The sequence below is a fragment of the Mus caroli genome, unplaced genomic scaffold, assembly GCF_978045245.1.
Source record: "Mus caroli unplaced genomic scaffold, Mus_caroli_1 scaffold_2, whole genome shotgun sequence".
In the NCBI taxonomy this organism is placed as follows: domain Eukaryota; kingdom Metazoa; phylum Chordata; class Mammalia; order Rodentia; family Muridae; genus Mus; species Mus caroli.
In genome coordinates, this window is record NW_028227257.1 from 21,096,515 (window position 1) to 21,123,750 (window position 27,236).

At 40.4% G+C, this 27,236-nt stretch overlaps 1 protein-coding gene across 6 annotated transcripts in view; it reads right to left on the reverse strand.

The window, feature by feature from the left end:
- Ralgapb (Ral GTPase activating protein non-catalytic subunit beta) overlaps positions 1-27,236 on the reverse strand; it is an 88,944-nt gene that overhangs the window by 14,625 nt on the left and 47,083 nt on the right. For all 6 annotated transcript variants that reach the window (XM_021182625.3, XM_021182613.3, XM_029470710.2 and 3 more), the window contains 8 exons: positions 22,943-23,130; positions 20,730-20,836; positions 18,937-19,089; positions 17,751-17,960; positions 10,647-10,805; positions 7,678-7,843; positions 6,178-6,300; positions 1,522-1,658 (listed from right to left, as the gene is read on the reverse strand). In XM_021182625.3, the coding sequence (XP_021038284.1) occupies positions 1,522-1,658; positions 6,178-6,300; positions 7,678-7,843; positions 10,647-10,805; positions 17,751-17,960; positions 18,937-19,089; positions 20,730-20,836; positions 22,943-23,130 (1,243 nt within the window). The remainder of the gene's footprint in view (positions 1-1,521; positions 1,659-6,177; positions 6,301-7,677; positions 7,844-10,646; positions 10,806-17,750; positions 17,961-18,936; positions 19,090-20,729; positions 20,837-22,942; positions 23,131-27,236) is intronic.

Sequence of the window (27,236 nt, forward strand, 5' to 3'; positions counted from 1 at the left end):
TGAGAAAACACTTGGCTAGCACGAGTGAGGCTCTAAGCTTAATCCGCCCCCCCAATCCCCGTACTGGGAGAAGACAGGAGAGGCAGAAGTAATTTTTACTGTAGAAGGAACCAAATTAAAATCATATATAAGGGGGCTGGAGAGATGGCTTAGTGGTTAAGAGCACCAACTGCTCTTCCAAAGGTCCTGAGTTCAAATCCCAGCAACCACACGGTGGCTTACAACCATCCTAACAAGATCTGACACCCTCTTCTGGAGTGTCTGAAGACCGCTACAGTGTACTTACATATAGTAAATAAATAAATCTTTAAAAAAAAATCATATATAAATGTAAGACTGACTGTGGTTGAGTTTATACTTAATCATTTTTATTATTTGTTCTAAATCAATCTTCTCATTTTTATAGTCTGATCATGTATTTTTGTTATCACTTACTTGGTCATTTTTCAATAAAGATTAAAGGGGAAACACAGATAAAGAAATAACATCCACTAATAAGAAATATACAAGCAAAAGCCTCTCACATGTAGTAGGAGCCATGTGCCATACCCAACAGATTTAACCATACACAGTAGCCCCCTTATCCACAGGGGTACACACAAAGATTTTCCACGGGTTTTAAAAACCATAGTTACTACCCAATTCTATAGGTATTCTTTTTCCAGTGCACAACTACAAGAAAAACAAAACAAAGCAAAACAACAAAAAAGAAATAAATGTTTTAACGACAGTAATAAAACAGGACAATTTCAATGTATTTTAATAAAAGCCTATGTGAACTTTGTTTCTTTCCTCATGCTACATTCATTCCTCTTCCTATGATGATGTAATGTGAAGCAATGCCCTCATGAGTGAGACACAGCAAAGCACCGTGACAATGTAAGCACAGCAGCACTCCATTTCACGACAGCAAACCAATAAAGTAGGTAGCACATACAGTGTACAGACACTGAACAAAAGGATGATCAACATTCTAGGTTGGAAGAGGCAGATTTCGCCAAGCTATCTAGAATGTTACATAATTTTAAGCTTACAAGTTGCTTATTTCTGCAATTTTCCTTTTAATATTTTTAGATCATAGTTGAATCTGGGACACAAAATGGCTGAAAGCAAAGCAACAGACAAGGGAGAACTGCAGTCCTTAGAGTCTCCAATATGCTGCCACCTTTATACGGTCAGTTCTTAGCTGAATAATGTAAGATTACAAAATCTACAGACAGCTCCTGCTGTCTGCTCAGTGGATATTTATTAAGGACAAAGAAAAGCCTCCACTTAAACCGGAGTGAGCAAGAAAATCAACCATGTTATCAGAATGTCTAATCAAGGAAAATTCTGTCTTAGAACCAACTATTATAGATTAGAAAAGTGAAAAATTCAAGAATTATTTTAAAATACTTAAGTTAATGAGTCAGTTATCCTGCTATACCTCCTGCTTTTAAAAACTCAGAAACTTCCAGACTTGATTCTACAATTACTGCCACTTCACCACAAAATTTTGGGCAAGTCAATAAAACAACTTACCCTCTGTGAGGAATTAAGACTGTCTGTGTGATTGGGGACCAACTCAAGTGTCAGGGGTGGCTGCTTCAGAATTCCCGGCATAAGATCCATATTTGAGTCACTATCTTGGTCTGAGATGTTACTTTCCAATGAATCAGCTACAAGGTAAAGAAAAAAGATTATAGTATCTGCTACTTTTCTGGAGCAGACTTTAATCGTGTTAACTGCTCTAACTAACCTAAGTAACTTAAACAAAGCACCGTTTCCATAGCAAGTTCTAGCAGATAGTCTATGAAGGAGCAGGGGACCTAACTATAGGACTTGCTAACTAGAGGTCTTTGCAGCATACTCTTCTTTGCATTTTATTATAACTTGAAAAAAAAATGTAAAAGTTGGGGCAGGAGAGACAGCTCAGCAGCTAAGAATAATGGCTGCTCTTGCAGAGGGCCTGGATTTGGTTCCTAGCAAACACATGGGGGCTGATGACCATCTGTAACTTCAGTTCCAGGATCTCCCCTGCCCTCTTCTAGCCTTCATGGGCACCAAAGGCACACATGTCAAGCACATACATATCTGCAAGCAAAATATCCATACATTTAAGAAGAAACACTTTAAAGTCATAAACTCATTCTTGGCTGAATTTGTCTTGTGCACTATAGTTTGTTATCTCCTGCTCTACAGGCTAACTGAGTTAAGACTAGAAAATAATAAATTCAAAGCTATCTGTTATTTTCTGAATTATTTATATTATACACTCAATCAAAAGCACCATCCTAAGTAGTCACTGAGACACCTAAAAGACAGCAAGGACCTAGTCGAAATTTAAAGAACAGTCTGGTAGCAGTAAAAACTAAACAAATGAGCAAAAATCCCAGGAAAATACAAATATTTATTTTATGTAAGCAAATGGTTTGGCTGCATGTATGTAAATGTATCACATATATGCTTGGTACCCAAGGAAGTCATAAAAGGGCACTGGCTTCCCTGTCACTGGAGTTACAGACGGTTGTAGGCTACCATATAGGTATTAGGAATCAAACCTAGATCATCTGGAAGAGCAACAAATACTCTAGAGCCTTCCTTCTTGCCCCAGAATATTAATATTAACAGAGGTTGAGTCAGAGCATGCAATGGAAGTGGCATTAGGCATATATGGTGATTGTAGGCTAAGACTCAATTGTGAAAACCACAGTGTGAACCAAAAGGCTCTAGGTCTGGGAAGACCTACTAGTGCAGGCACTCAACCTACACAGACAGCTGGGCCTTAATTGCTGGAATAAGGAGGCAGACCACAGCTTTGAAAGGAAGGCAAGTAAATACTATGAAATGGATCATGGAAGGCTCATTCTACTAGGAACAAAAATAATACATGTATAAAACAGAGAGGAGCCTACAGTGTAAAGTCAAGGTCAAGTACAAGGGTAGGGAAGCTGCTAAGCTATACACAGCAAAACTATTTACTCTGGAGATGAGACTATCAAGTGTGAAGTATCATATCTCACACTTATGAAGGTGATATTTTTCCACTTACTGTCTAGCCAGATAAGAAATGAGATTAATCTGCAAAAGACCAATATTTTTCAAATGTACTTAATTGTGTGTACATTTAAATGTGTGTGTGTGGGGGGGTACACACCTATAAAAGACTATAGGATCTAGAACTACAGTTATATGTGATTGAGCCACTCAGTATGGGTGCTAGGAACTGAAGCTGGGTCTTCTGGAAGAACAAGTGGTCTTAACTGCCAAGCCATCTCTCCAGGCCACACCAATATTCTAAGCAAAGTAAGCTTATGAGTTTAGATTAAGAGAGAATACTCATACTCAATCCATAAGAACAGTGCCATCTCTTCTGGGCTGCTCAAGCTTTCTGCCTACTGTCCAAAGATGAGTGTGATGGCATTCTGAGATCCTGCTAGCTCTAGGTTTATATGGGGCTCCACATAAAGGCTCTCACATGGATATCGAGGACAGGTAGGCTTTACTCATGATTGAGAAAGAAATGACCAGAGTCTGTACATATTTAAGCTAAATAAAAAGACAAAACTAGGGCTGAAGTAGGATTTCACTCAAAGATTCATTAGATGAGCATATAAAAGAAAAACAAAATATGTCAAATGCCAAAATTGGATCAAACTAGAGATCATAGGGTCTAATGAAATGACCATGAAAGACAAGCCTCTCACTTTCTCATACATGAAATCTAGATACACATAAAATTTCCAATAAGAAGGAAGAAGGGAGAGGAGTAAGCTTGCCGTGAGAAGGAAACAAATGGGGGGGGGGCAAACAAGCAAGAGCATGTTTTCTTTCATGCTAAAGTGCAATTTAACAGTGTATGTATAGAGGGATATGCAAAAGGCTACTAGAGAAATGTACACACAGTACAACATATATACATGAAGATGTGATAACCCCCTCCCAAAAGGCAGAATTAACATTAAGTATGCCCTGCTGTGTTTTCAATATGAAACTGCCTTCAGAGGCTCCTACTTTGAACCCTTCTTCTCTAGCTAGTGGCACTACTCGGGGACCTGGGGAGCCTTAGTGGGTAGGGTCTGGCAAGGGAGACTAGGTCACTGGGGAAGGTCCTTTGAAGTAAATACCTAGCCATTGATTCTTACCTTGGTGTCCACTTCCTGATCCATCATGGTGAGAAGCCCCTACCATATGCTATCACAGCTATTGACTAAGCCATTCTGCCTTGGCATTATCACAATGAGGATGAAAACTTCTAGAACCATCAACCAAAAATAGACCCTTCATCCCTTACTTCTGTCAGGTATTTTGGTAACCAACACTGTCTAGTTTTCTTGTCAACTTGACATACCTGGGGAGAGGGAGATTCAAATGAACTGCCGTGATGACTGGCCTGTAGGCATGTCTTTCGGGTATTTTTAAATTACTAATTGATGCAGGAGGGCCCAACCCACTGAAGATATTGCTACTTCTTCACAGATAGGCCTGGGCCCTCTAACAAAAGTAGCTCAATAGGAGCCTGGGACTGAGAAGGAAGCAGTGACCTCTGGTGGTTTCTGCTCTAATTTAGCTTCTGACTCCAGGTTCCTGCGTGAACTCCTGCCCTGGCTTTCCTTGATGATAGACTCTCACCTTTAAGATGTATTAAACCTTTTCTATCCCAAGTTGGTTTTGGTGTTATGTGGATCTGTTTCTGTAACCAAACTCAACCATGTGGTTTATAGGTCTTAAGAGCTGATCAGCAGGGGAATGTTTGGAGATGTAGGCCAGAGAAGCTCTAGAATGCTGTAAACAGAGCTTAATGGTCAGTTCTAGTAGGACCAGAAATGCCAAAAGAGATTCACTGAAACTCATTGAGTTTCAGAACAAGTATTTTACTAGGAAGTAACTGAAAGTCACTCATCACATTCTGGCAAAGAATTTGTCTACAGTCTATAAATGCCTTGAAAAACTCAATGAGGCTGACATAAAAAATAATAGACTAAGCTGCGCATGGTGTTACACACCTTTAATCCGAGCACTCAAGAGAGAGGTAGGTGGATCTCTGTGAGTCTGAGGTCAGCCTGGTCTACAGAGTGAGGTCCACCACAGCCAGGGCTACACAAACAAACCCGTCTCAAAACTCCTCCCACGCCCTCACAAAAAGGAAAAAGGCAGTGTGTCATGGAGTGGAAACCTTGCAAGAAGCCCCAGAGCAGGCTGTGTGTGAAGCTGTTAAGGGTGAAACCAAAGTTGTGATAGAGATTACAGCATGTCAGAGACGTTAGGCACTACTGTCAAAGAGTGGAATTAGACCAAGATGTACCTGACAGAATACTCCAACTCTAAAGGGCATAAGGGCAGGATGTTCAAGTCTGTTATCAGTTCACATCACATATCAATGTTCCCAGATTGCCAAACTGTTACAGGATAACATTTGGACGTCTGGGTTTTAGTCTTGCTTCAGCCCCACCTTTCTTACTCCCTGGTTTTGGAAAGTGAATGCTTTACTCTTGTGCCATTCTGTATCAGATGTATGTGACTTTCTTTTTATTTGACAAGGACTTTTGCAGGTGACAGCTACCTCGAGTCTGAGAAAGAGACTTGGCATTTTTGAACGCTGTGGAAACTGTTAGAGTTGTGGTAATTTTTGAGAGCTGAACTGACATATTATCTATTATGAGATGGCTTTAAGCCACTGGGGCTAGATACAGAGTATTAAAGTTGTATCTGAGAAATTCCTTTTCGGTTCATATTTTAAGTACTTCTTTCCTTTTCAGTTATTGGTGCTACTGGAAGACTGTAGAACCTTTAGGAAGTGGAACTAGATGGCAGAAATAGGTCACTGGGAAGGGACTTTTAAGGTTAAAGCCTGACTGCTGCTTCTGGCCCTGGTCCCCGCTTCTAGTCTGCTGTAATGCAAGAAGCTGTCCAAGTTCCCACTGCCAGGGACTAAGCCACTCCACAATGTCTTTTCCATCATAATGGACTGAAACTTCTGAAACTATGTTTTAGAATAAAGTAGTCATAGACCGGGAAAAGGAACTAACACTACAGAAAGTTAAGTGATGACCTCACACTGTGTCTGTTTACAGTTAGAGTCCCTTTGCTTAGAAGCTAAATGAAGCCTCTGAGGACTTCAAAATCTCCTCCAATGAATACCAATTCACCAAGTAGTGAACAGATGGCAAAACAGCACAACGCAAAACAAGTTCTTACTCAGTGACTCCACAGGAGAAGGAACCACAAAAGCTATTTCTGTTAGGGCATCAGCATAATACAGCACCTTCTTCTGCCCGTTGAAAATGCTAGCCCCAACGTCTTCAGAGGAAGTTATTTCATCTACAGAGAAGAAACAACATATCACTACATTCATCTTCCTGTTCATGAAATCTAGCCACTTTATAAATCATAGCATTTTTAACAAGAACCAGTTTGTAGGTGAGAAGAAAAAACCATGAGTGTTGGTTAAGTATCCTTATGATAATTCTATATCATAATTTCCTAGTTTGTGAAATGATTCTATAATAGACCTGGACTTTCTACTGCCCCTCAGCTCAGCCTCTGCTCTTCCTTGTCTGATGGTCAGTGATATAAAAACATACAAGGCAAGTATCTGCTCTACGTCAGAAAGAATGAGTTAAAACACCCCTAACTACTCTTGAGTCTCAGTTAAAATGCACATACAACAATCAGTATGACATAAAAAAAATCAGGACCTTCACAGGAGGCTGGCACAGATTTCCAGGAGAGGAAATATATAAAGACATACTTACTTTTCAATCATAACCAGGAAAATTTTCACCTAACATATTACAAAAGACACTTAATGCTGGTAAAGATATGGTACATAAGAAGTTTAGAGCAGAGGTTGACACACTTCCTGTAAAGGACCAGATTTTAATACCTTATGCTCTGCAGGTAGTATGTCCCTGCTACAACTACCCACTTCTAGCACTGTAGGACCAGAGCAGTTATATACAACACATAAATGGAGTATGGCTAAGTTCCAGTAACAGTCTACTTATAAAACTAGACAGGGGTCACAGCTGAAACTTTAAGGGAGCACTCTGTATTTACTATGCTCATTGTTCCAACATCTGTTCTGCTTGCCCCTACTCTGGAGCAGGCCTGAAGATCAAGTGTAGGTGGACTAACTCTAAATACAATTTCTTTATCAGAGTCAGGGTTTAGGGAGAAAAGGGATTCCAACCCAGCTATTTCTCTTCTTCTGACTAGTGTGGTATATGCATGTAAAGTCTGAACCAGCCTTTCTTTACTGTAAGAGAAGGCAAGTAGGGACTAAGCAAGAATGCAGAGAACATATCTAAAAGAAAACTGCAAATAAAATAAGGGTGCTGGTGACACACACAAAAAAACTTAACCACTTTGGAATTTCTTGGCCCATAGGAAAAATAAATGATCTTCAAAATTTAAGCTGGGGCCAGTGGGTTTAGTGGGTAAAAGTGCTTGCTGCAAAGCCTGAAAACCTGAGCTTAATTCATACATACCCCGCTTTCCCCAACCCTCCCACACAAAATACATGATTTTAAAAAGAGAATATACAAACTACAACATAACCCCAAAAAGATCAGCACTGAGGAAAGGAGACCTTCCCTTGATGCAATCTGTTTAAAATACTAAAGGTTCACAGGAGAGGGGAAGGAGGAACAAGAATGATCAAACAAGGAAAGAGCAAACAGCTATTCCAAGCTTTACCTTGTTCAGACCCTTCACCATCATCACAACTATTGATTGACCAACTGGTGGACACATGTCCCGTCCAACCGGGGTGTTTCCCCACATCTACTGACCAGCCCAGGGAGAGCAAAAATTCTAGGAAATGTGGCTGAACATTTCTGGAAGACTCCACATTCTTTAAAATCTGAAATACACAGCAAGCATTAGTTATGAAGGAAATACAAAGGTTTACTAAAATAAACACACCTGAAGACTGATGGGCTTTGAAGCTTCTGACAAATCAAGGCCCAGTTCAGCATGAATTTAGGAATCTATCACCATAGTGGAACATGCATGTTCTAGAGTTGGCTGGCTGGTGCGTGTCTGTTTCTTCTGTGCAAAGTGGGGATAATGATGGTTGTGAAGATTCTAGGACATGATGTAAATAAAATTCTAAGCTCTCCCTCTGGCAAAAGTTACTGAGCCAGACCTATTTGATGAAAAATGTAAAACAGGTGTGTGGTAACAACCTTGAAAAATGTATAAAACTATAAACCCAGTACAAATTCAATAAATATTTGGTATAATTAATTAATAAACATAATAACACCCTTTCCTTAGTCCAAAGGAGAGAATATAGGCAGTATAGAAAAATAAAGTAACCAAAAGTTTCTCTCTTCTTCAACTCATTCTAAACAGTGGTTTTGGGTGCTGGCAAAATGGCTCAATGGTAAGGGAGCTTGTTATTAAACCTGATAATGTGAATCTGATCCCAGAATCCCACACACAACAGCAGAAGGAGAAAACTGACTCCCACAAGTTGCCCTCTGTCCTCCACTTACATACCATGGGCTGTGGATGGGTACAGCATACAAATGAATAGATATGAAGACATGGGAAAAATTTAAACAGCCATTCTCATCTTGAGGCCATTTTGACCTCCAGGTAACAATAAATCTGGAGATAATTTTGGCTGTCACAGTATGGTGGTTACTATGTACTGTCAGCTTGACAAAATCTGGGAAGGGAAGTCTCAGTGAGGGAGTCTAGATTAGGGTGCTCTATGGGCATGTCTGTGAGGGTTCTTTCTTTTCCTTCTTTCCTTCCCCACCTCTCTCTCTCTTTCTCCTCCCTCCTGTTTGTCTGTCTGTCTTCTTACTATATAGCCCTGGCTGTCCTGTAATTCACTATGTAGATCAGGCTGGCGCAGCCTCCTGGGTGCTGGGATTAAAGGTGTGCATCACCATCACCCACCAAGGTTATTTTCTTTTTTTTTTGTTTTTTGGTTTGGTTTGGTTTTTTTGTTTTATGAGACAGGGTTTCTCTATGTAGCCCTGGCTGTCCTGGAACTCACTCTTTAGACCAGGCTGGCCTCGAACTCAGAAATCTGCCTGCCTCTGCCTCCCGAGTGCTGGGATTAAAGACATGTGCCACCACTGCCCGGCTATCAAGGTATTTTCTTAACAGGGTTAACTGAGATGGGAAGAACCACCTTGAAAGCAAGCAGTTCAATTCTGGACTGATGATGTAAAGCACAAAGAGAGGGAGTTGAATACAAGCCTGCATGCTGGTCCCTGAGTATGGGGTGAGATGTGACCAGCCCCTTGAAGTTCCTGCCTGACTTCTCTGACGTGATGGACCTGGAATGATCAGCTAAAGAAGCCCCTTTCCCCTTATGTTGGTTCTGTCAGAGTATCTTAGTACAGTAACTGGAAAAGAAACTAAGACACAGTGATAGAACAATGCTGGCACCCAAAGTCAAAGATGATGCTCAATGGTCTGAAATACACTGGGTAGCTCCCACAACAAAGAAACAGCTGCTCTTAAGCACTCAGTTCTACAGGGAGGAAAATATGGAATTCCTTTCCAAATGAAAAATAAAAAGGAGGCAGGGAGTGTATGCCAAAACCATTCCTTTCCTTGAGTGTGTTCATACATCAAGTTATTTTTACCTGCTTTAGAGAATTTTCTAAAAATAAGACTCTCTTAGCTTGCCTCAGGCCTACAGTGTTAGCAAAAGCAAGACCTTAAAATCATGATTTTAAAGGCTCCTCTCAGATGAGTGAAGCAGCTAGTCTATAAATCTCTAGTCACTTATACAATGTCAATTGATGGCACTACCCTGCACGCCTGAAATAAAAAAAAGTTACAGCTATTACTTCTCGTCCATTGTGCCACTGCTACAATTCTCTTTTGAACACAGAATCAGTCTCTAGAAGTATGTTTGTTTTGATCACCCATAGCTCTCAATTATTTTTTAAGCATTGCTTATTTAGTGAGAGACAGCCAGAGAGAGAGAGAGAGAGAGAGAGAGAGAGAGAGAGAGAGAGAGAGAGAGAGAGAGAGAGAGAGAGGAAAAGAAAAGAGTATAAGACATAGCATGCAGAGGTCAGAACACTATTCTGGGGGTCAGTTTTCTCCTTCATGTAGGTCTAGAGGTCCAATTCAGACCACCAGATGTGGCTGGTGTTTCAACAGACACTTCTGACCCCGTCATTCCTCTCAGCTCTCCATTCTCACATCACACATCCCTTCGACCCTCCTAGTCTTTTACCTGTTACCCATATCCAACTGTGTCTTACTTCACCCTGTTTTATGCTTTACCTCATTGAAATGGCTTATTGTGAGGCAACCTGTAAGAAGAAAGCCTGCTGCTAACTTCTATTTCGCAGGAGCCCCAGGGAAGATTGTCAGGAACTGTATAACTGTATAACTGTAGTCCTCCTCTGAAGCTTGAGGCCTCACTCTGGCTCCCTGTGGCTAACCTTCAGCTCTGCCTGCCTCCTCTGCCTCGTGAGTGTGAGTTCCTCATGGAAAAGGAATCCATGACTCTAGCCATGCTCCTTGATGGTAGAATGGCTCAGAGTTACAAGCACTCAGTTTCTAAATGAAACAAAAGCCTTAAGCATCGACACAAACGTCTCATGTCAAGTACAAATACAAACAACTGACAGAAAGACTTGTATGTTTATAGCACAGAAAGAAGAGGGAAAGTTCAGAATCCTTACCTCTTGGTTTGTTTTCTGACCTGGCTTCATGTAGAAAATAAAAACAGTGTCAAAAGGCCGGCATGGCAGGAGATCCAGATACCCAATGTCATCAAAAAACCCAGGTATGGTAGAATCGAGTGCAATAAGATGAGGAGGTAGACGACTATTTGCAGGTTCCTGTCTCAGAAGACGAAGAAGCAATTGTTATCACTGCATTATTCCATCATAAAGCAGCATTTGTGACTGTGACAGTTTGGTTGATTGGTCTTTCATTCATTCCAGTACAGTCTCAGGATAACATGGCAGCCCAGGTTAGCCTCCAACTCACTATGTAGCCTTAGCTGTCCTTGAGTGTGTTCATACATCAAGTTATTTTTACTTGCTTTAGACAATTGAGGTTATAGTGTATATGTAATCTGAGATCCTTTTTTTCCTCTAGAATATAATGCTCTGTAGAATAAAAAAATATGTGTATATGTGCCCTTTATGAATGCCTGGTGCCCACAGAGGCCAGAAAAGAACATCAGATCCTCTGGGGCTAGATACAGATGGTTGTTAGCAGCCATGTGGGTGCTGGGAATTAAACCTGTACCTTCTGTAAGAGCAAACAGTGTTCTTAAAAGCTGAATCATCTTTCCAGTCCCTTCAGAACTTTTTAAAAATGTATTTTAAAACCTCAACCACCAGGCAGTGGTGGCGCACGCCTTTAATCCCAGCACTTGGGAGGCAGAGGCAGGTGGATTTCCGATTTCAAGGCCAGCCTGGTCTACAGAGTGAGTTCCAAGACAGCCAGGGCTACACAGAGAAACCCTGTCTCAAAAATAAAAACAACAACAACAAAAACAACAACAACAAAAAAAACCTAACCTTAACCATTGCTAATACAGACACAATACAGTACAGTTACTTTAGAAGATAAGTGACAGTTTCCTGCCAACACACAGTCTTAAATACAATGTAGCAATTGCATATGATTAAATAGCAGCTTCAGTCATAACTGCCAACATGTACAAGAAGCCAAGACATTTTTCAATAGGTGAATGGATAAACAAACTGCTTATTAATAAAAATAAAGGAGGTATTAAGTCCTAAAAGGACATGCAAGAATTTTAAATTCACTGTGGCTAAGTGGAAAAATAACAGTGCGAAACTGTATTGTACAAGATTCTAAACATATACCATTATGGAACAGGTACAACAACACAGAAATGGTACAAAGACCAGTGTTTACAGGAATCTGTGATGGCAGTAGGAACTCTGCACACAGGAACATGCATGTGCCCATACATGCATATATACACAAACCCCATAATATTTTGTAAATTCTGCAATGGTGGGCACGTGTTATACAATTTGTCAAAACCTACTGGCCTACTACAATAATGAACTCTAAGGTAAATTAGAAACTCCAGTTAAGGGGCTGGTGAGATGGCTCAGTGGGTAAGAGCACCCGACTGCTCTTCCGAAGGTCCAGAGTTCAAATCCCAGCAACCACATGGTGGCTCACAACCATCTGTAACGAGATCTGACTCCCTCTTCTGGTGTGTCTGAAGACAGCTACAGTGTACTTACATATAATAAATAAATAAATTTATTAAAAAAAAAAAAGAAACTCCAGTTAATAATCCACGACTACAAGCTCATCTACTACAGCAAATGCACCACACACAGCAATGGAAGCTGCCACCACAGGAAAGTGTGAAAGCTGGTGTAATACGGGAGTCCCCTACACTTCTTGCTTGGCTGCTGTATAAACCTAAAAGTTCTTGAAAACTTAAATGCATTCTGGGGGCTGGAGAGATGGCTCAGCAGTTAAGAGCACTGGCTGCTCTTCCAGAGGTCCAGAGTTCAATTCCCAGTGACCACATGGTGGCTCACAACCATCTATAATGGGATCTGTTCCCAATTCTGGCTTACATTAAGACAGAACACTCATATATGTAAAATAGATAAATAAAATGCATTTTTTTGTTTCATTTTTCTTCTAGTCCCTTATCTTCTTTGATTTTGCCAAATAAACGTTTAACAAAACAAGGTTTTGCCAGCAGTGGTGTTTGTTTTTGTTGTTTTAAGAAAGCCTCTCTCAGGGGTGGTAAGAATCACTCTTTTTCACAGAGGAGGGATTCTGAACTTGGTCTGTTACTTAAATTCCTACCAAGAGTTGGGAAACACTGACCACAGGCATTATCTTCCTGATATAAAACAGAAGTCACAGTAGAAGATCACAAATAGTCCAATGACAATTCAGGGCAGATTTGTTTGTTTTTGTTTTTCTGAGATGGAGACTTATTACAGATCTTCGTTTGGTCTGGAACTCTCTGTAGAACAGGCTGGCCTTGAACTTTGAGATCCACCTAGCTTGGCTTCCCAAGTGCTGGGAGTAAAGGTATACTCAGATTTTTGCAACTCAATGAATTTTCCTGAAATATAGTCAGACCTCCCAGTTTTCCACTTTTACTTTGAAATTGTGGATGAAGAACTATGAGTAATGCTGTAGATACCATGTGAGAAGAGTGTTCACATACTTGTGATTTTCCTTTGTTTCTTCCTATAGCTCTTGCACAAATTTTTTTAGGGTAAATAAAATTTGTGTTACTATTTCAGCTGCAGCTGGAGTACTTTCACACTCGTTGAGTTGTGTGTGTATATGTACTGTTTGCTTATTTTTGAGACAGGATCTCATTATATAGCCATGGTTAGGCTAGAACTCAACTATGTAGACCAAGCTGAAAACAAATTCACAGAGACCTGCCTGCCTGTCTCCAGAATTCTAGGGTTAAAGTTCCACCACCACACCTAACTTCACACTGCAGTTTTGAACTTTTACTCTTTTTAATTTACAAAGTGTATGCGTGCGCCTATGGGAAAGTCAGAGTGCTCTACTCCCCCTACCTCAACTCCAGTGAGAACCAGGGGTCAAACTCTGTTTGCTCAGGCCTTTATAGAAGTATGTCTCCCAGCTAAGACATCAACAGTCCACATCATACTTTCAGCTGGATCTTACAAACAGTCATTACTTTAACTCATTTATCTTAGATATTTTATTGATGGTTGCCTAATTAAGAAGTCAGTTTCTCTTCAAACTGTCTCTTTCCCAATGAAATCTCTTATGTAGTTCAGTTTTCTTTATTCATTTTCCTTGTAATGTAAGGTGTCACCATGGGAAATCTTCCTCAACATTATTTTAGAACAGTTTATTAATCTATAATTATTTAAGGGTAAAAGTTAAAAACAACTCAGTGTCTAAATGCTCTCATTGTTATTTGACAAGTTAGAGCAAAAGGTGCCTCTAACTTGCTGGGGGAAGGGAAGCAGCACTTCAAAGGCCTTTGAGGTACAGATTCATAGTATGTGTCCTAAACTCAAGGGTATTCTTAAGGTCAGACCAGTATCATTCTATAAAATCTTGATTTCCTTTATTGTTTGATGGAGTCAAATTATTTTCTTAGTATTTTTACTAATATTTTCCAATAATCAACTCTCCTTACATTCTTTGATAAATCATACTAAGTTGCAAAAGAGAACCCACTTAACATGCTTTCGATTCAGAATTCAGTTAGTATTTTCTTTAATATTTTATACATATATTCATAAAATTGGTTTATAGTTCCTTTTAAAGTATGTAATATCTTGTTTAGATTACTAGAAATATGCTAAAATTCACAAAAATAAACTTGGTAACTTTCCTAACTTTTTCCTACTCTGGTAGAAAATTTTTTTAAATGATCATTATTTCTTAAATCCTTAAATATTCTAAAGTATTAACATGAATAGAAAAGCTACACTTTCAGGAATAAGACTACCCCTGGGAACTTCCAAGCATATACCCAAAAGATGCTCTACCATGCCACAAATACACATGCTTCACTATGTTCATAGCAGCTTTATTTATAATAGCCAGAAACTGGAAACAGCCCAGATGCCCTTCAACTACAGAATGGATAAAGAAAATGGGTTCATTTACACAATGGAATACTGCTCAAGTATTAAAAACAGGGACACCACGAAATTTCCAGGCAAACTGATGGAAATAGAAAATATCATCCTGAGTGAGGTAACCCAGACCCAAGCGGACATGCATGATATGTGTACTCACTTATAAGTGGGTATTAGTCATAAAGTATAGGATACCCACGCTACAATCCACAGACCCAACAAGGAAGGCCCAAGTGAGGATGCTTGAATCTCACTCAGAAGGGGAAATAAAACAGTCATCTGAGGCAGATAAAGGGAGGGACCTGGGTGGAAGAGGGTGTGATGGTTTGTATATCCTTGGATCAGGGAGTGGCACCATCTGAAGGTGTGGCCTTGTTGGAATAGGTGTGACCTGGTTGGAATGGGTGTGTCACTGTGGGTGTGGGTATAAGATCCTCACCCTAGTTGCCTGGAAGTCAGTCTTCCACTAGCAGCCTTTGGATGAAGATGTAGAACTCTCAGCTCCTCCTGCGCCATGCCAGCCTGGATACTGCCATGCTACCACCTTGATGATAATGGACTGAACCTCTGAACCTGTAAGCCAGCCCCAATTAAATGTTGTTTTTTATAAGACTTGCCTTGGTCATGGTGTCTGTTCACAGCAGTAAAACCCTAACTAAGACAGAGGGGTTAGGGGGAGGAATGGGGTGAGGGTGGGGATCAGATCTGGTTTGAGGAGAGATGAGAAGAGAGGACAGGGAGAACAAATGGAAATCAACAGCTAGGGGTGGGGGCACAAACATATCTCTAGGACATGCCAGAGACATGAGATAGAGGAGGCTTCTGGGGGAGTCTATGGGGTGACTGTAGTTGAGACTCCTAGCAGTGGGGGATTTAGAATCTGAAGTGGCTACTTCCTGTAGCTAGACAGAACCCCCAGTTGAAAAATAAGGACACCAACCCACCCACAAACCCTTTGACCCAAAATTCATCCCACCTACAAGAAGTGCAGGGATGAAGATGGAGCTGAGACTGAAGGAATGGCCAAACAATGACCAGCCTGACTTAAAGCCCATCCCATCGACATGAACCAATCCCTGACAGTATTAATGATACTCTATTATGAGTGCAGACAGGAACCTAGCATAACTGTCCTCTGAGAGGCTCCATCCAACAGAGACCCACAGCTAAACACTGGACAGAGCTCGATGGTTCCTGTGGAAGAGTTGGGGGAAGGATTGAAGGGATTGAAGAGTGGATAGGAACTCCACAGGAAGACCAACAGAGTCAACTAACTTGGACCCCTGGGGGCTCCCAGAGATTGAACCACCAACCAAAGAGTATATATAGGCTGGACCTAGCCGCCCCACCCCCCACCCCCCCGTACTTGCTCTACCTGAGGCTCCTCAAACAACTGGAGCAGAGGCTGTTCCCAAATCTGTTGCCTGCTTGTGGATCTCATTCCCCTAACTGAGGTCACCTTGTCTGGTGAAAGAGGATGCACCAAGTTCTGCAGTAACTTGTTGTGCCAGGGTGGGGATGCTACCCCGGGGGTTCATCCCCCTTCTCAGAGAAGGGAAAGGGGAGTAGGGTAAAGAGCTGTGTGAGGGGGAAATTGTGATTGGGATGTAAAGTGAGTAAATTAATTTAAAAAGAAAAAAACTTACACTCTCAGGAACAAGGCTAGTAAAGGATATAATAATTTTCATCCTAGATATTTCCATTTCCCACTTCTTCTATGGTAACTTACTCCACTGGGAATATCACTAATCATTTGTAGACTTGATCTTTGTTCTGTGCCTTCCTTATTTTCTTCTACATCTATTAGTTTCCATTATCTGCACTTTTACTCTGCATTTATTTATTTAGAGACAGGATCTCACTATGAACCCTGGCTGGCTTGGAACTCACTTTGTAGACCAGGCTGGCCTCTAACTCAAGAGATCTGTCTTCCTGTTTCTGCCTCCCAAGCACTAGGATTAAAGGTGTACACTACCATATCAGGTTCTTTCCTTTTCCATTTTAAGAGGTTTTATGTTTACATTCCACATCTCAAACTAATTTCTACAGTATAAAATATATTCTCTTGCGCTGGTAAGATGGCTCAGTGGTTAAGAGCACTGACTGCTCTTCCAGAGGTCCCGAGTTTAAATCCCAGCAACCACATGGTAACTCACAACTACCCATAATGAGATCTGACTCCCTCTTCTGATGTGTCTCAAGTCAGCTACAGTGTACTTATATATAATAATAAAGAAATCTTTGAGCCAGAGAGAACAGGGATTGAGAGAGCAGGGACTGAGCGAGCAGGGCCGACCGGAGTGAACAGAGGTCCTAAAAATTCAATTCCCAACAACCACATGAAAGCTTACAACCATCTGTACAGCTACAGTGTATTCACATACATAAAATAAATAAATCTTTAATATATATATATATATATATACACACATATTTGTGTGTATATGTGTGTATATATGTGTGTGTGTGTGTATATATATATATATATATATATATATATCACACACACTCTACATGCTGAAATCCAAATCAATCAGCAATATCTTTCTGCTTTCCTAAAAAATTAAATGACGTATGTGCAGGTCAGTTGTACTTTTCAGGCAAGTTATCTACCTATCTACCTACCTACAATACTAGGGTATATATCCCCACCCCTTTTAAAGGCAGGATCTCACTATGTAGACCTGGCTGGTCTTGAAGTTTTTGTCTCCATGTAAGCACGAGCCACCATGAGCAGCTAATCTTACCAACTGTGTAGCATAATAGTGTGTGGCTAGGATTGTAATGCTGCAGAACTGGGGCTGAGGATGGGACTCACTGGTAGGGTGCTTGTCTGGCATGTGTAGTCAATTCTTAGAACCACAAACTGAAGCCCAAATACACAATAATAAATGAAAATTTTACTACAGAATGAACTTCATTCTTTTAAAGAGTGGCATGAAAGAACCAATTCTGAGCTCAGCTGACCAGGGAAGCAATCCCTTCACAGGTGCGCTGCTCTGGAGCCCAATTTGAACCCACACTGCAGCACAGCATCCACTGACTTGAATGCAAATAATATAAGCTCAGTTTTTTAGTTTGTTCATTAGTTTTAAAGCTTTCTTCATTTTGACAAAAGTTTATAGCTATCATTAGCTAATGGTTAATTTGTGAATACATTTATTCATAGAAGTCCCTAAAACTTACCTTTAATGCCTCTAAGGACAAAAATCCAAAGTGAGAAAGGAAAAGGCGGGCTGTCTGGAATTCCTGGGCAGGAGGTGGAGGCTTACAGTCCGTAACAGGGTCAGGGAAGCTTCGCTTCTGCAGTTCCCCCTCGCTCTGCTGTTCCAGGTGCATCTCATAAGCAATTTGTTGTGCCATACCACTTCTTAATTTTTCATGCCTCTCTTCTAACTGAAATAAGTCAGATACTTTTAAAACATTTCCTCAAAATGAAGTCTTTTAATTTTAAGATAAAAACAAAGCAAAACACAACAAAAAAAAATTGTAAATTCTGCTGATCAACACTATGTCTCAGTTAAGCATGGAGCATAGTATTAAGCCAGCATTGTTCAAAGTTAGACCTATAGCCCAAAATGCTTCCCCAGGACCTAATCAATTGCTTCCTATCTCCTGCTATCTCTGCTCTGAGCTGTTCACTTGACTCCCAGATGGTTATCTTCACCCTGCAGTACCTATCATTTTAAAGTACTTACGCATATGGGTTCCTTATGTTCTGATCAATCCTAAATTAAAGTTTCATCCCTTCATGCCTGGCTTAATAAAACAACCACCTCGGGGGCTGGTGAGATGGCTCAGTGGGTAAGAGCACCCGACTGCTCTTCCGAAGGTCCAGAGTTCAAATCCCAGCAACCACATGGTGGCTCACAACCATCCGTAATGAGATCTGGCACCCTCTTCTGGAGTGTCTGAAGACAGCTGCAGTGTACTTACATATAATAAAAAAAAATAAATAAATAAAATAAAATAAAATAAAATAAAACAACCACCTCAACCTTCACTATTTAGACCAGGCATGAGCAAATGCTCTGAGCTTCAGATGTAGCCACTTTCAAGGGTTGTATTTCCCTCTCCAATCCCAACCACACTTCTTATGCTATCCAAATATCTGCCTTTACTACCAGACTTTGATCGTGTTATCATACTACTGAAACCTATTGTCAACGGCCCAGGCAGCCTGTCTCTAAGAGATATTTAGGTCTTAACAACTGGCCCAAATCTACATACCCATCCTTTGACATGTCAAACTGCTGATGGCAGTCACATCTTCTTCCTCTCCTCCCTGACACTAAAGGCAATGTCTGACCACATAGACCACCTACGAACGTTGTATTTTCCTTTAGCAGGAGCTAACAATAACTTGTCTTACTTCTTCAGTGACAATTTCATGTAAATCTGGAATGCTCAAGTCTGCTTTTACAAAAGGAATCTTGTCCACCTCTTCAGGAAATGGCCGATGTTTCACAGAATATTTAAATCCAACATCATTTTTAGGAACTGGGCGAGGTTCAGGCACAAAAAGCTGTTAAAATAATACAAATGAAATTATGGGCATTACACATCATCCAACAACAACTGCTAATGGTGTATCTTCTGGCCATGCCCCTGGTCTGCTTGAATGCTTCTATTTTCCTAGGTGTATGTATCATCAACACTCATCGAATCTGCATATGCTATGCTAATGGTACAAGTACAGGTACAAGTAGGAAACCTTTATATTGGGTACTCAATTTCATGTCTCTAAAAGTATTTGACAACTTCCAGATTCTTTGAGCAGTAACCAGCTTCAGACGTCCACTGTTCGGGCATCAGTCACTCACACACAACTCTTAAGTTAATGATTAAGGCAGTTTAAAGTTTTAAGATTCAAACTTTCTTAAATTTCTACATTGTTCTAGATGTTTTGGTTTGGTTTGGTTTGGTTTTTGAGACAAGGTTTCTCTGTGTAGCCATGGCTGTCCTAGAACTCTGTAGATCAGGCTTGCCTCAAACTCAGAGAGCTATGCCTGCCTCTGCCTCCTGAGTGCTCCAGGATTAAAGGTTTGCACCACCAGGCCATGCCCTGTGTTGCCCTAGGTTATATTTCCAGTGTAAAACAAAATAACAAACAAAAGACCAAAGTACCTAAGAGCTCTCAAGTCACTCCACACATCTCTAGAAAGCATGGTTCATTAGAACCTTAGCTGGTTTAACTAAGAGTATGAGTCCAAATCTAGGTCTTCATGGCCCCAACATGCTGCCCTACTATGTACATTGTGCACACTGAACCTTCAAAAAATTTACATCCTTTCCTATTCTGTTTCCCCAACCCCTTGAGTCTTACAAAGTTACTAACAGAATACAACTTGCTCAGCTCACTTCTCAGGTGTTAAATCTGGAGAGAATCCAAATGATGAGGATTTTCATTATAATATTGAAAAATAATTTTTAGTAACATAAGTAAATTATTTAAAAGCAATAATTTACAAAATACTATACCAAAAACTTACAAAGTACTATACCAAATGCATATTTCTTTAAGCTGTTAACCTTATACAGAAAGAAAAATGATTTGAAGAAAACTGAGTAAAATTATCAGTATATCAGTATCTAACTGCCTAGCTCCTTCTGAAAAGTGACTTCATTTAACATTCCTCTTTTTTTAATCTAAATTTTCCAACAAGTAGGTAATATCCACATAATTTTAAATGTTATAAAATATTACAGTAAATTATATAGCGTATTAGCTATATTCATTATTCATTATACAGAATGAATCATGGAAAACAATGTTAAGCCTCTCAAAGGTCTATCCAACCTCTCTCACATACAGTATGCATCTGGCTTTTAAAGTTGCATAGAAAGGTCTAGAACCACTGTTTGGATTTGTAGTCCTTACTCCTAACTGAGTATCAGGATCACCAGAAAAGCTTTTGGAAATTATCCTTTCTTTAAAGGTCCCTGTAAGGAGTTCAGTAGACCTGGAATTCTAGGTTCCCAAGATGATTCTAGGGTAAATTCAGTGACAGAGAACCTAGCTAGGGCCCGGAAACATTCATGTAACCTGTGACTTTGTGCTGGAATGTTATTTAATCTTTTAATAAGCGCACACATGGATTCGCACGCACAATCATATGCACCCGTGTGTATGTACTCACGCACACACTGTAACTTCTGATGTACCTTCTGATTTGCTTTTGCTCCTCTGGGTAAAAGGCAAAGCTGCTGGGCCCATGCAAGTCTTCCAGACATTCCCCGGACCAGCACAGTGACAGAGGGGAAAAAGTCATCTAGAATAAAATGTATGTGTCTAAGTTTTTACCTCAGATAACAACCATATAATATACAGCCTGCTACCACCTGCAGGGCATCTCATGGTTAAAGTCCTAGCTTGGTGCTCCTAAATCACAATGCTGCAGTTAAGTGGTATGTGAGAACTGCTGCCCGCCTCTATACCGAGCACTCTACTGGAACTCCTCTAACATCCTTGAGTACCTCTATATATACAGTTTGGAGATGGTATAGACAACTTTTATGAAAGAAAGCAGGTTGGACATCTGCTGTGCTGACATTACATTTGCTCAGCCTGGGATCCTACTGTCTGCTGTAGGCAGCAACTGTTTCCTCCCAGCAGAAGTTCAGGGATGGAGGTATATATAAAGAGTCAGTATGTATCGAAAGATGGCCTAGTCGGCCATCACTGGAAAGAGAGGCCCATTGGACTTGCAAACTTTATATGTCCCAATATAGGGGAATGCCAGGGCCAAAAGAATGGGAATGGGTGGGTAGGGAAGTGGGGGGCGCTATGGGGGACTTTTGGGATAGCATTGGAAATGTAACTGAGGAAAATATGTAATAAAAATATTAAAAAAAAAAAGAAACACCTAAAAAAAAAATAAAAATAAAAATTTCACAGGTTAGAAACAATGTATGTACAATGTGAGAGAAGATCCATTGGCTTTCATTAATTAAAGCATCAAACAAGAACATTAAAAAAAAAAAAAAGAGTCAGAATCTTTTTTATTTCCTTTCTTAGTCTCAGTTATGGAAATAAAAACTGGTTCAAACACTCCCATTTCTTCTGTTATTAACTATCCCAATAAAGAAAACATCTTACAATTATATAAAACTGCTTTTGTTTGTTTGTTTGTTTTTTAATTTGGTTTTGGTTTTGGGTAGATGATCTATGCAGTATATATATTTACTTGGAATAAGAGTAAGGTAATCCTAAAAAAAAACTTGCAAGAGAACCAGAAGGTCTAAAGGGGACACTAGGACTTTGCAGGCTGCTCAGCAGACAGCTTAGTGTGGAAGGACTGTTTATAATGAAAAGTAGGCAACTGGGAGAAAAAGCCAGGCAAGCCTTAGCTCGGGGATAAAGAAGGTAACTGACCAATGATGAATGGTGCCATTCTATCTCATAGTAATGCTACTAAACTTACACGTAACAGGACAGAAATATGCGATAGTATCCTATTGCAATCAGGGCTAGCTCTCTTGTTTTACAGCTGACTGAAGCTGTACAGGACTCAGACTCTGCTTACCTTGGCATGTATCTTTAGTCGCTGAGAAGTCCTACTGTGGTAGGACAACACCAGAAAATAGTATTGTTTGGAAAACCTGAATTTGAATCCTAGTTATATACTTCTCAAGTTACCCTAAGCAAATCACACACCCTCTGTAAGCCTCGTAACTGGGGAATAGTGTATGTCTTCTTAATGAACCATCACTCAAGTGTTTTCAACAGACCATCTACATGCTTAAGGATGAGCACTACGGTACAAGGAAGGAAGTGGTAAGGGCAAGCAATTTTTTGAACTGCCAAAGGGGATAGTAGACCAGGTAGAAAGAAAATGCAACAAATCAATGCAAGAAATTAATAAGGCCTTCTATTGGATGCACTGGGAGGAATATAAAGGAAAGATTCAAGAGTCACTGGGGCAGTAGAGACATCGAGACTAATTATATAAGGAAGTAACAGGAGGAGGAAGTAGAGATGACTTCTCCAATTTCTCCCTTTGTGGGTAGTAATGACTGAGACAGAACAATGATGGGTCAAGGGGAAGGGAGCAGAGGTGCAGGGTCCAAGGTTCACATGGACACAAAGTGGATAATGACTTTTATCAACAGTAAATATAAAATATCTCACACTAAGAAAACTTTATATAAAAGTTTGACACCATGATATTTCAGGCATACATAAAGAATCTTTAAACAATTAATTCTACTTTATACGCACGCTTTATTTTCTGGCCTCTGTTTCTCTGGTAGTGTTAGCCTATACCTTTAAGTCTTTTTGACAAACAGTTACTTGGGACTTGCAATCTTTGCTTCCCTGGAAGAACTGACAATACACTGTTTGAGCAGTAGAGAAAGCTAAGAGTGCTACAACTTACTCTGCTCATTTCCAAGCGGTTGCTCCAGCATTGCCAGGATGACACTGTTATCCAAAACAAAGTACCGGAAACTATGCTTGTTTATGGTTGGCAGCCTGGAGTATTTGATCAGAGTGGTCTCATTCACCAGACTACAAGGAGAAGCAGGACCACTGGGTGAAGGAAATGCGCCAAGCAACTGCATGATACTATGAAGAATGGAATAAAAAACAATTAATTCCCAAAGAAAATTCTAACTTTCCCTCTTGGATCTATGTATCCTTCTGCCCCTCTGAATTAACTGAATACAGCTATGCTTCTTCTTCACAAGTCAGATATACTCCCTGTGGCATGATGGGTAGAACCTGCGCCCGAATAAGAAAGCCACTCTCCTGGGGCACGGTAACAGCAGCCACAGCTTTCAACTGGCCTAGGAACTGCCTGCAGCCATGACTGCCTCACCGAGGACCACTGCTTCATTCTCAGACAGGACGTATTCACTGGTTTGTCAAGAGTCCTAGGTCCCAATGCCCTCCCAGCTGGAGAGAACTCTGAAAGTCAAGTCAGCTTAAGCACTGGCTGCAACTGCCTCCACCGTCTAGAACCTTTGTTCCTCTACCTGCCCAGTCCTGCTTCCTCCCAATAAAACAATGCAAGCAAATTTCTCTCTCTCTGTTACCCAGGGAATATAGCTGACTACAGTTCCAAGTCAGGAAGCTCCTAAAGACACATTTACAACTGTGCTGTGTGCTCCAAGTTGCAGGATTGCAATAGCCAAAGTAGGCCTAGAAAAGGACATAAAGATCAGCCAAACCTCCTTACTTTTCAGATAGAAACTTAAAACTGCAGAGAGCTAAGTGATTATTAAGAGGCCAAAACCCAAGGCCTGCTGCCTTCTTCCTAAATGGCCAAGGAATAGATATATCCTCATTTCAGATAAGGAACTTGAGGTACTAAGAGTTAAATCTCAAAAAACTATCATGAATAAAAGTATAACACGAAATGCTTTATAAAGCAGACTTCTACTGATCAAGACTTACCATTCAGAAATGTTTGTATGTGTACATACAGAGTGTGTGCATAGACTTATGCACACATAATGAGGGAATAAAGATTTCTGCATCTATGCAAGGAATTTAAAAACTCACTTAGCTCTCACTATATATTAAGTACTAGTCTAGGCACTTTATATATATTTCTCATATAGTTTCATAATAACCATATGAATTAGGTACCATCATTATTTCCATTTTTATTACTCTCACTTAAAATAAAAGACTGAAGCTCAAAGAAAAAGTAGTCTGTATTTAAACAAAGATTTTACCATGTAATATCAACCTGGCCTTTCATATGCATCTCATATGGAAAACTATTTCTCAACATTTTTGTGTGTGTATGTGAGCATGTACATGTGTTGTATGCATATTGTATGCACATATGGGGTGTATGTATGTAAGTAGAGGACATGAAGTGTCCTGTTCTATTATTCGCTGCCTTAATCCCCTGGGACAGTGTCTCTTAGTGAATGTGGAACTAGGCTGGCAGCCAATAAGCCCCAGTGATCCCTCTGTCTCTGCCTTCTTCTCTAGCACTGAGTGAGTTTACAGGTGCACACAGTCATGTCCAGTTTTTCACTTGAACATTGGAGAGCTGAACCCAGGCACTCGTGCTTGTGTGACAAGTGCTCTTACCCACTGAGCCCCACTCCCAGCGCTTATCAGCATTTTATGATTCAATCTCTAGCTTGGGTGATCTGGCCTCAGCCCTCTAAGGTCTCTAATGATGGAAGGCACTGCTTCCTTGCAGTTCTCACTGCTCCTAGAAGTACTGCTACAATTCAAGGAACAAGGGAACTGCTCAGTAAGTTCAGCACTCTGAGACTGTGAGAAACAGGAGACACCCAGGAGACTAGTACTGAGAAAATACAGCTTTGGCTTTCTCCCACGGAATAACACAGATGTCACAAAGCACATAGACCAGGTGAGCTTGTCATGTCCCAGTTAAGGTCTACAATTCTATCAAATAGGCTGCTGGAAGAGGTTAGGTCACTCAGATGAAATCATTACCAGCCTCACCACATTCTTCTGCTCTTGGTACTGACTAGACTGGAATGGTGAGCAAACATTTGAAATTAAACCTGTAGATAAAGCTTAAAAATCCTGTGAACCTCTGGGAGAAAGTCTCCGCTGGTATGCTCTGAGGTCCAACCTCTCCTTTCTATAAGCAGTGTTCTGATTAGAACATTCAAAACAAGCTCATAACACTTGTTCATGCCTGTAATAGCAAAGCCCAGCAAGGTGAGGCGAGAGGACTGCCATGAATTGGAGGCCAGCCTGGGCTAAGCAGTGATACTCTGCCGCAAAAATAAACAGGAACCAGTAAGCTAGCTCAGTAGGTACAGACTATTGCTATCAGTCCCAACAACCAAAACTGGATTCCCTGAAGCTCACATGGAAGAAAGAGAAAAGACTCAAAAGTTATCTTCTGACATCCACAGGTCCATGCACACATACAAATACATGTTTCGTTTCATTTCTATAAAGAGCAGAGTATCTCTGTGAGTTCAAGGCCAGCATGGCCTACACAGTGAGTTCTGGGACAATCAGAGATGCATAATGAGACCGGGGTGGAGGTGGGTGGCTGGGCAAAGTAATTAAGCAAAAACAAACATCAGAATAAGGGGTAGGATTTAAAGACTACAAATAATATGGAATATCTTACAAAAAGAAATTTAAATACTCCCAAACAAGCAAGCATAGGGTAAGAATAACAGGTGAAAAGGCAACATGAAAAGAATCCAGTTAACTTAATGAGAATCTCAGTGCAGCTGAGAAGTCTTGCTGCAGTCTCCCAATAGATGCTGATGAAATACACTGTTCTACAGAGTTTGAAGACATTCAGATCTCATAGAGAACACTGTACTCATTAGTCTAGCTGTGAGAGATCATGGTCAAAGCTAAACCCATTGAGTGACAGGATAATAAAGATACTCAAATCCATGTACTATGAAAGCCACATGGAGGAACCAGAAGAAAGGAACAGAGTTACATAAACACTGCTGCTCTGTACTGCAGCTTGCAGTACACAAGATTAACTACCAAAAGTCTGAGTAACAATCAAGGAGAGTAAGTTTAGCCTGAGAGGTTTTTAGTTTGATACAAAATATCAAGCTTTTAATAATTAAAACAAAGTGGGAAAGCTTAGGGGCTAGACTCTAAACCCCAATTGAAGGTTAAGCATTTCATAAATATACCTTAAGCAGAGGGAATCACTGAAATAACTTTTGGACTTATCCTTATATGTGAAGGTCAAGAAACCCAACCATTTAATATGTACATTGTAAAGGTTATCAAAGATAGACTGGCACATACCAAATAAACTCAGTATGACTGTGACAGTATGGATGCCCATACTGTGTGAGACAGGTCAGTGAGTACAGAAGTAGTGAAAACAGTTGCGCTTCCAAAACCAGAGTAACCGAAGGAGGCTCCTACAAGTAGCTAGGTTTACTGTGAGCATGGAAAGTCTATGTTGGTACCTGAAATGCAAGAGAACTATATAAACAAGTATGGGCATGCCCAGTTAACCACACAAGTGGCCCAGCTATGGTGAGGGAGGGCTCGAGAACAGTCAGATCACTTCCCTGACCCTCCACTGGACGTCAGACAGCATAGAAAACAAGGCTTCTGATCATTCAGACAGAAGAATGAAATAATGTTTAAGGATGATGAGCTTAGCCATAGAATACATGACAAACAGGAAAAGTTAAGAGACTGGAACCAAAAATCAGACAAAAAGTGAGATAACCTAGTACAGGATATTATCTGGGGCTTCAGGGGATGACGGGAAGACCTTACAAAGACAGTCTAAGGGACTCTGCTGATGGCCTTATGAAGAATGACAGATATACATCAGAGAAAAAGCTGAGGGAAAGCAATGTTGACAACTGGGCATAGAGGTGCACGTCTTTAATCCCAGCACTTGGAAGACAGAGGCAGGTGGATCTCTGAGTCTGAGACCAGCCTGGTCTATTTAGCGAGCTCCAGGACAGCTACATACTGAAGCCCTGCCTCAAAAAACAAAAAACAAACAAGCAAAAAATAATAATAATAATAATAATCAAACCAAATAAAAATAAACACAGGAAAAAAGAAGTGATGCTGATGAAAAAAGCAGCAACTGTGAGAACTGACTGGGACATGCTCCTCCATGATGAACTCTTCAGAAGACTGGAAACTAAAGACTTCACAATGGACTTGCTAATAGACACAAGAAAGCAGAAAATGAAGACAAAAGCCCCTCAGATAACTACAAT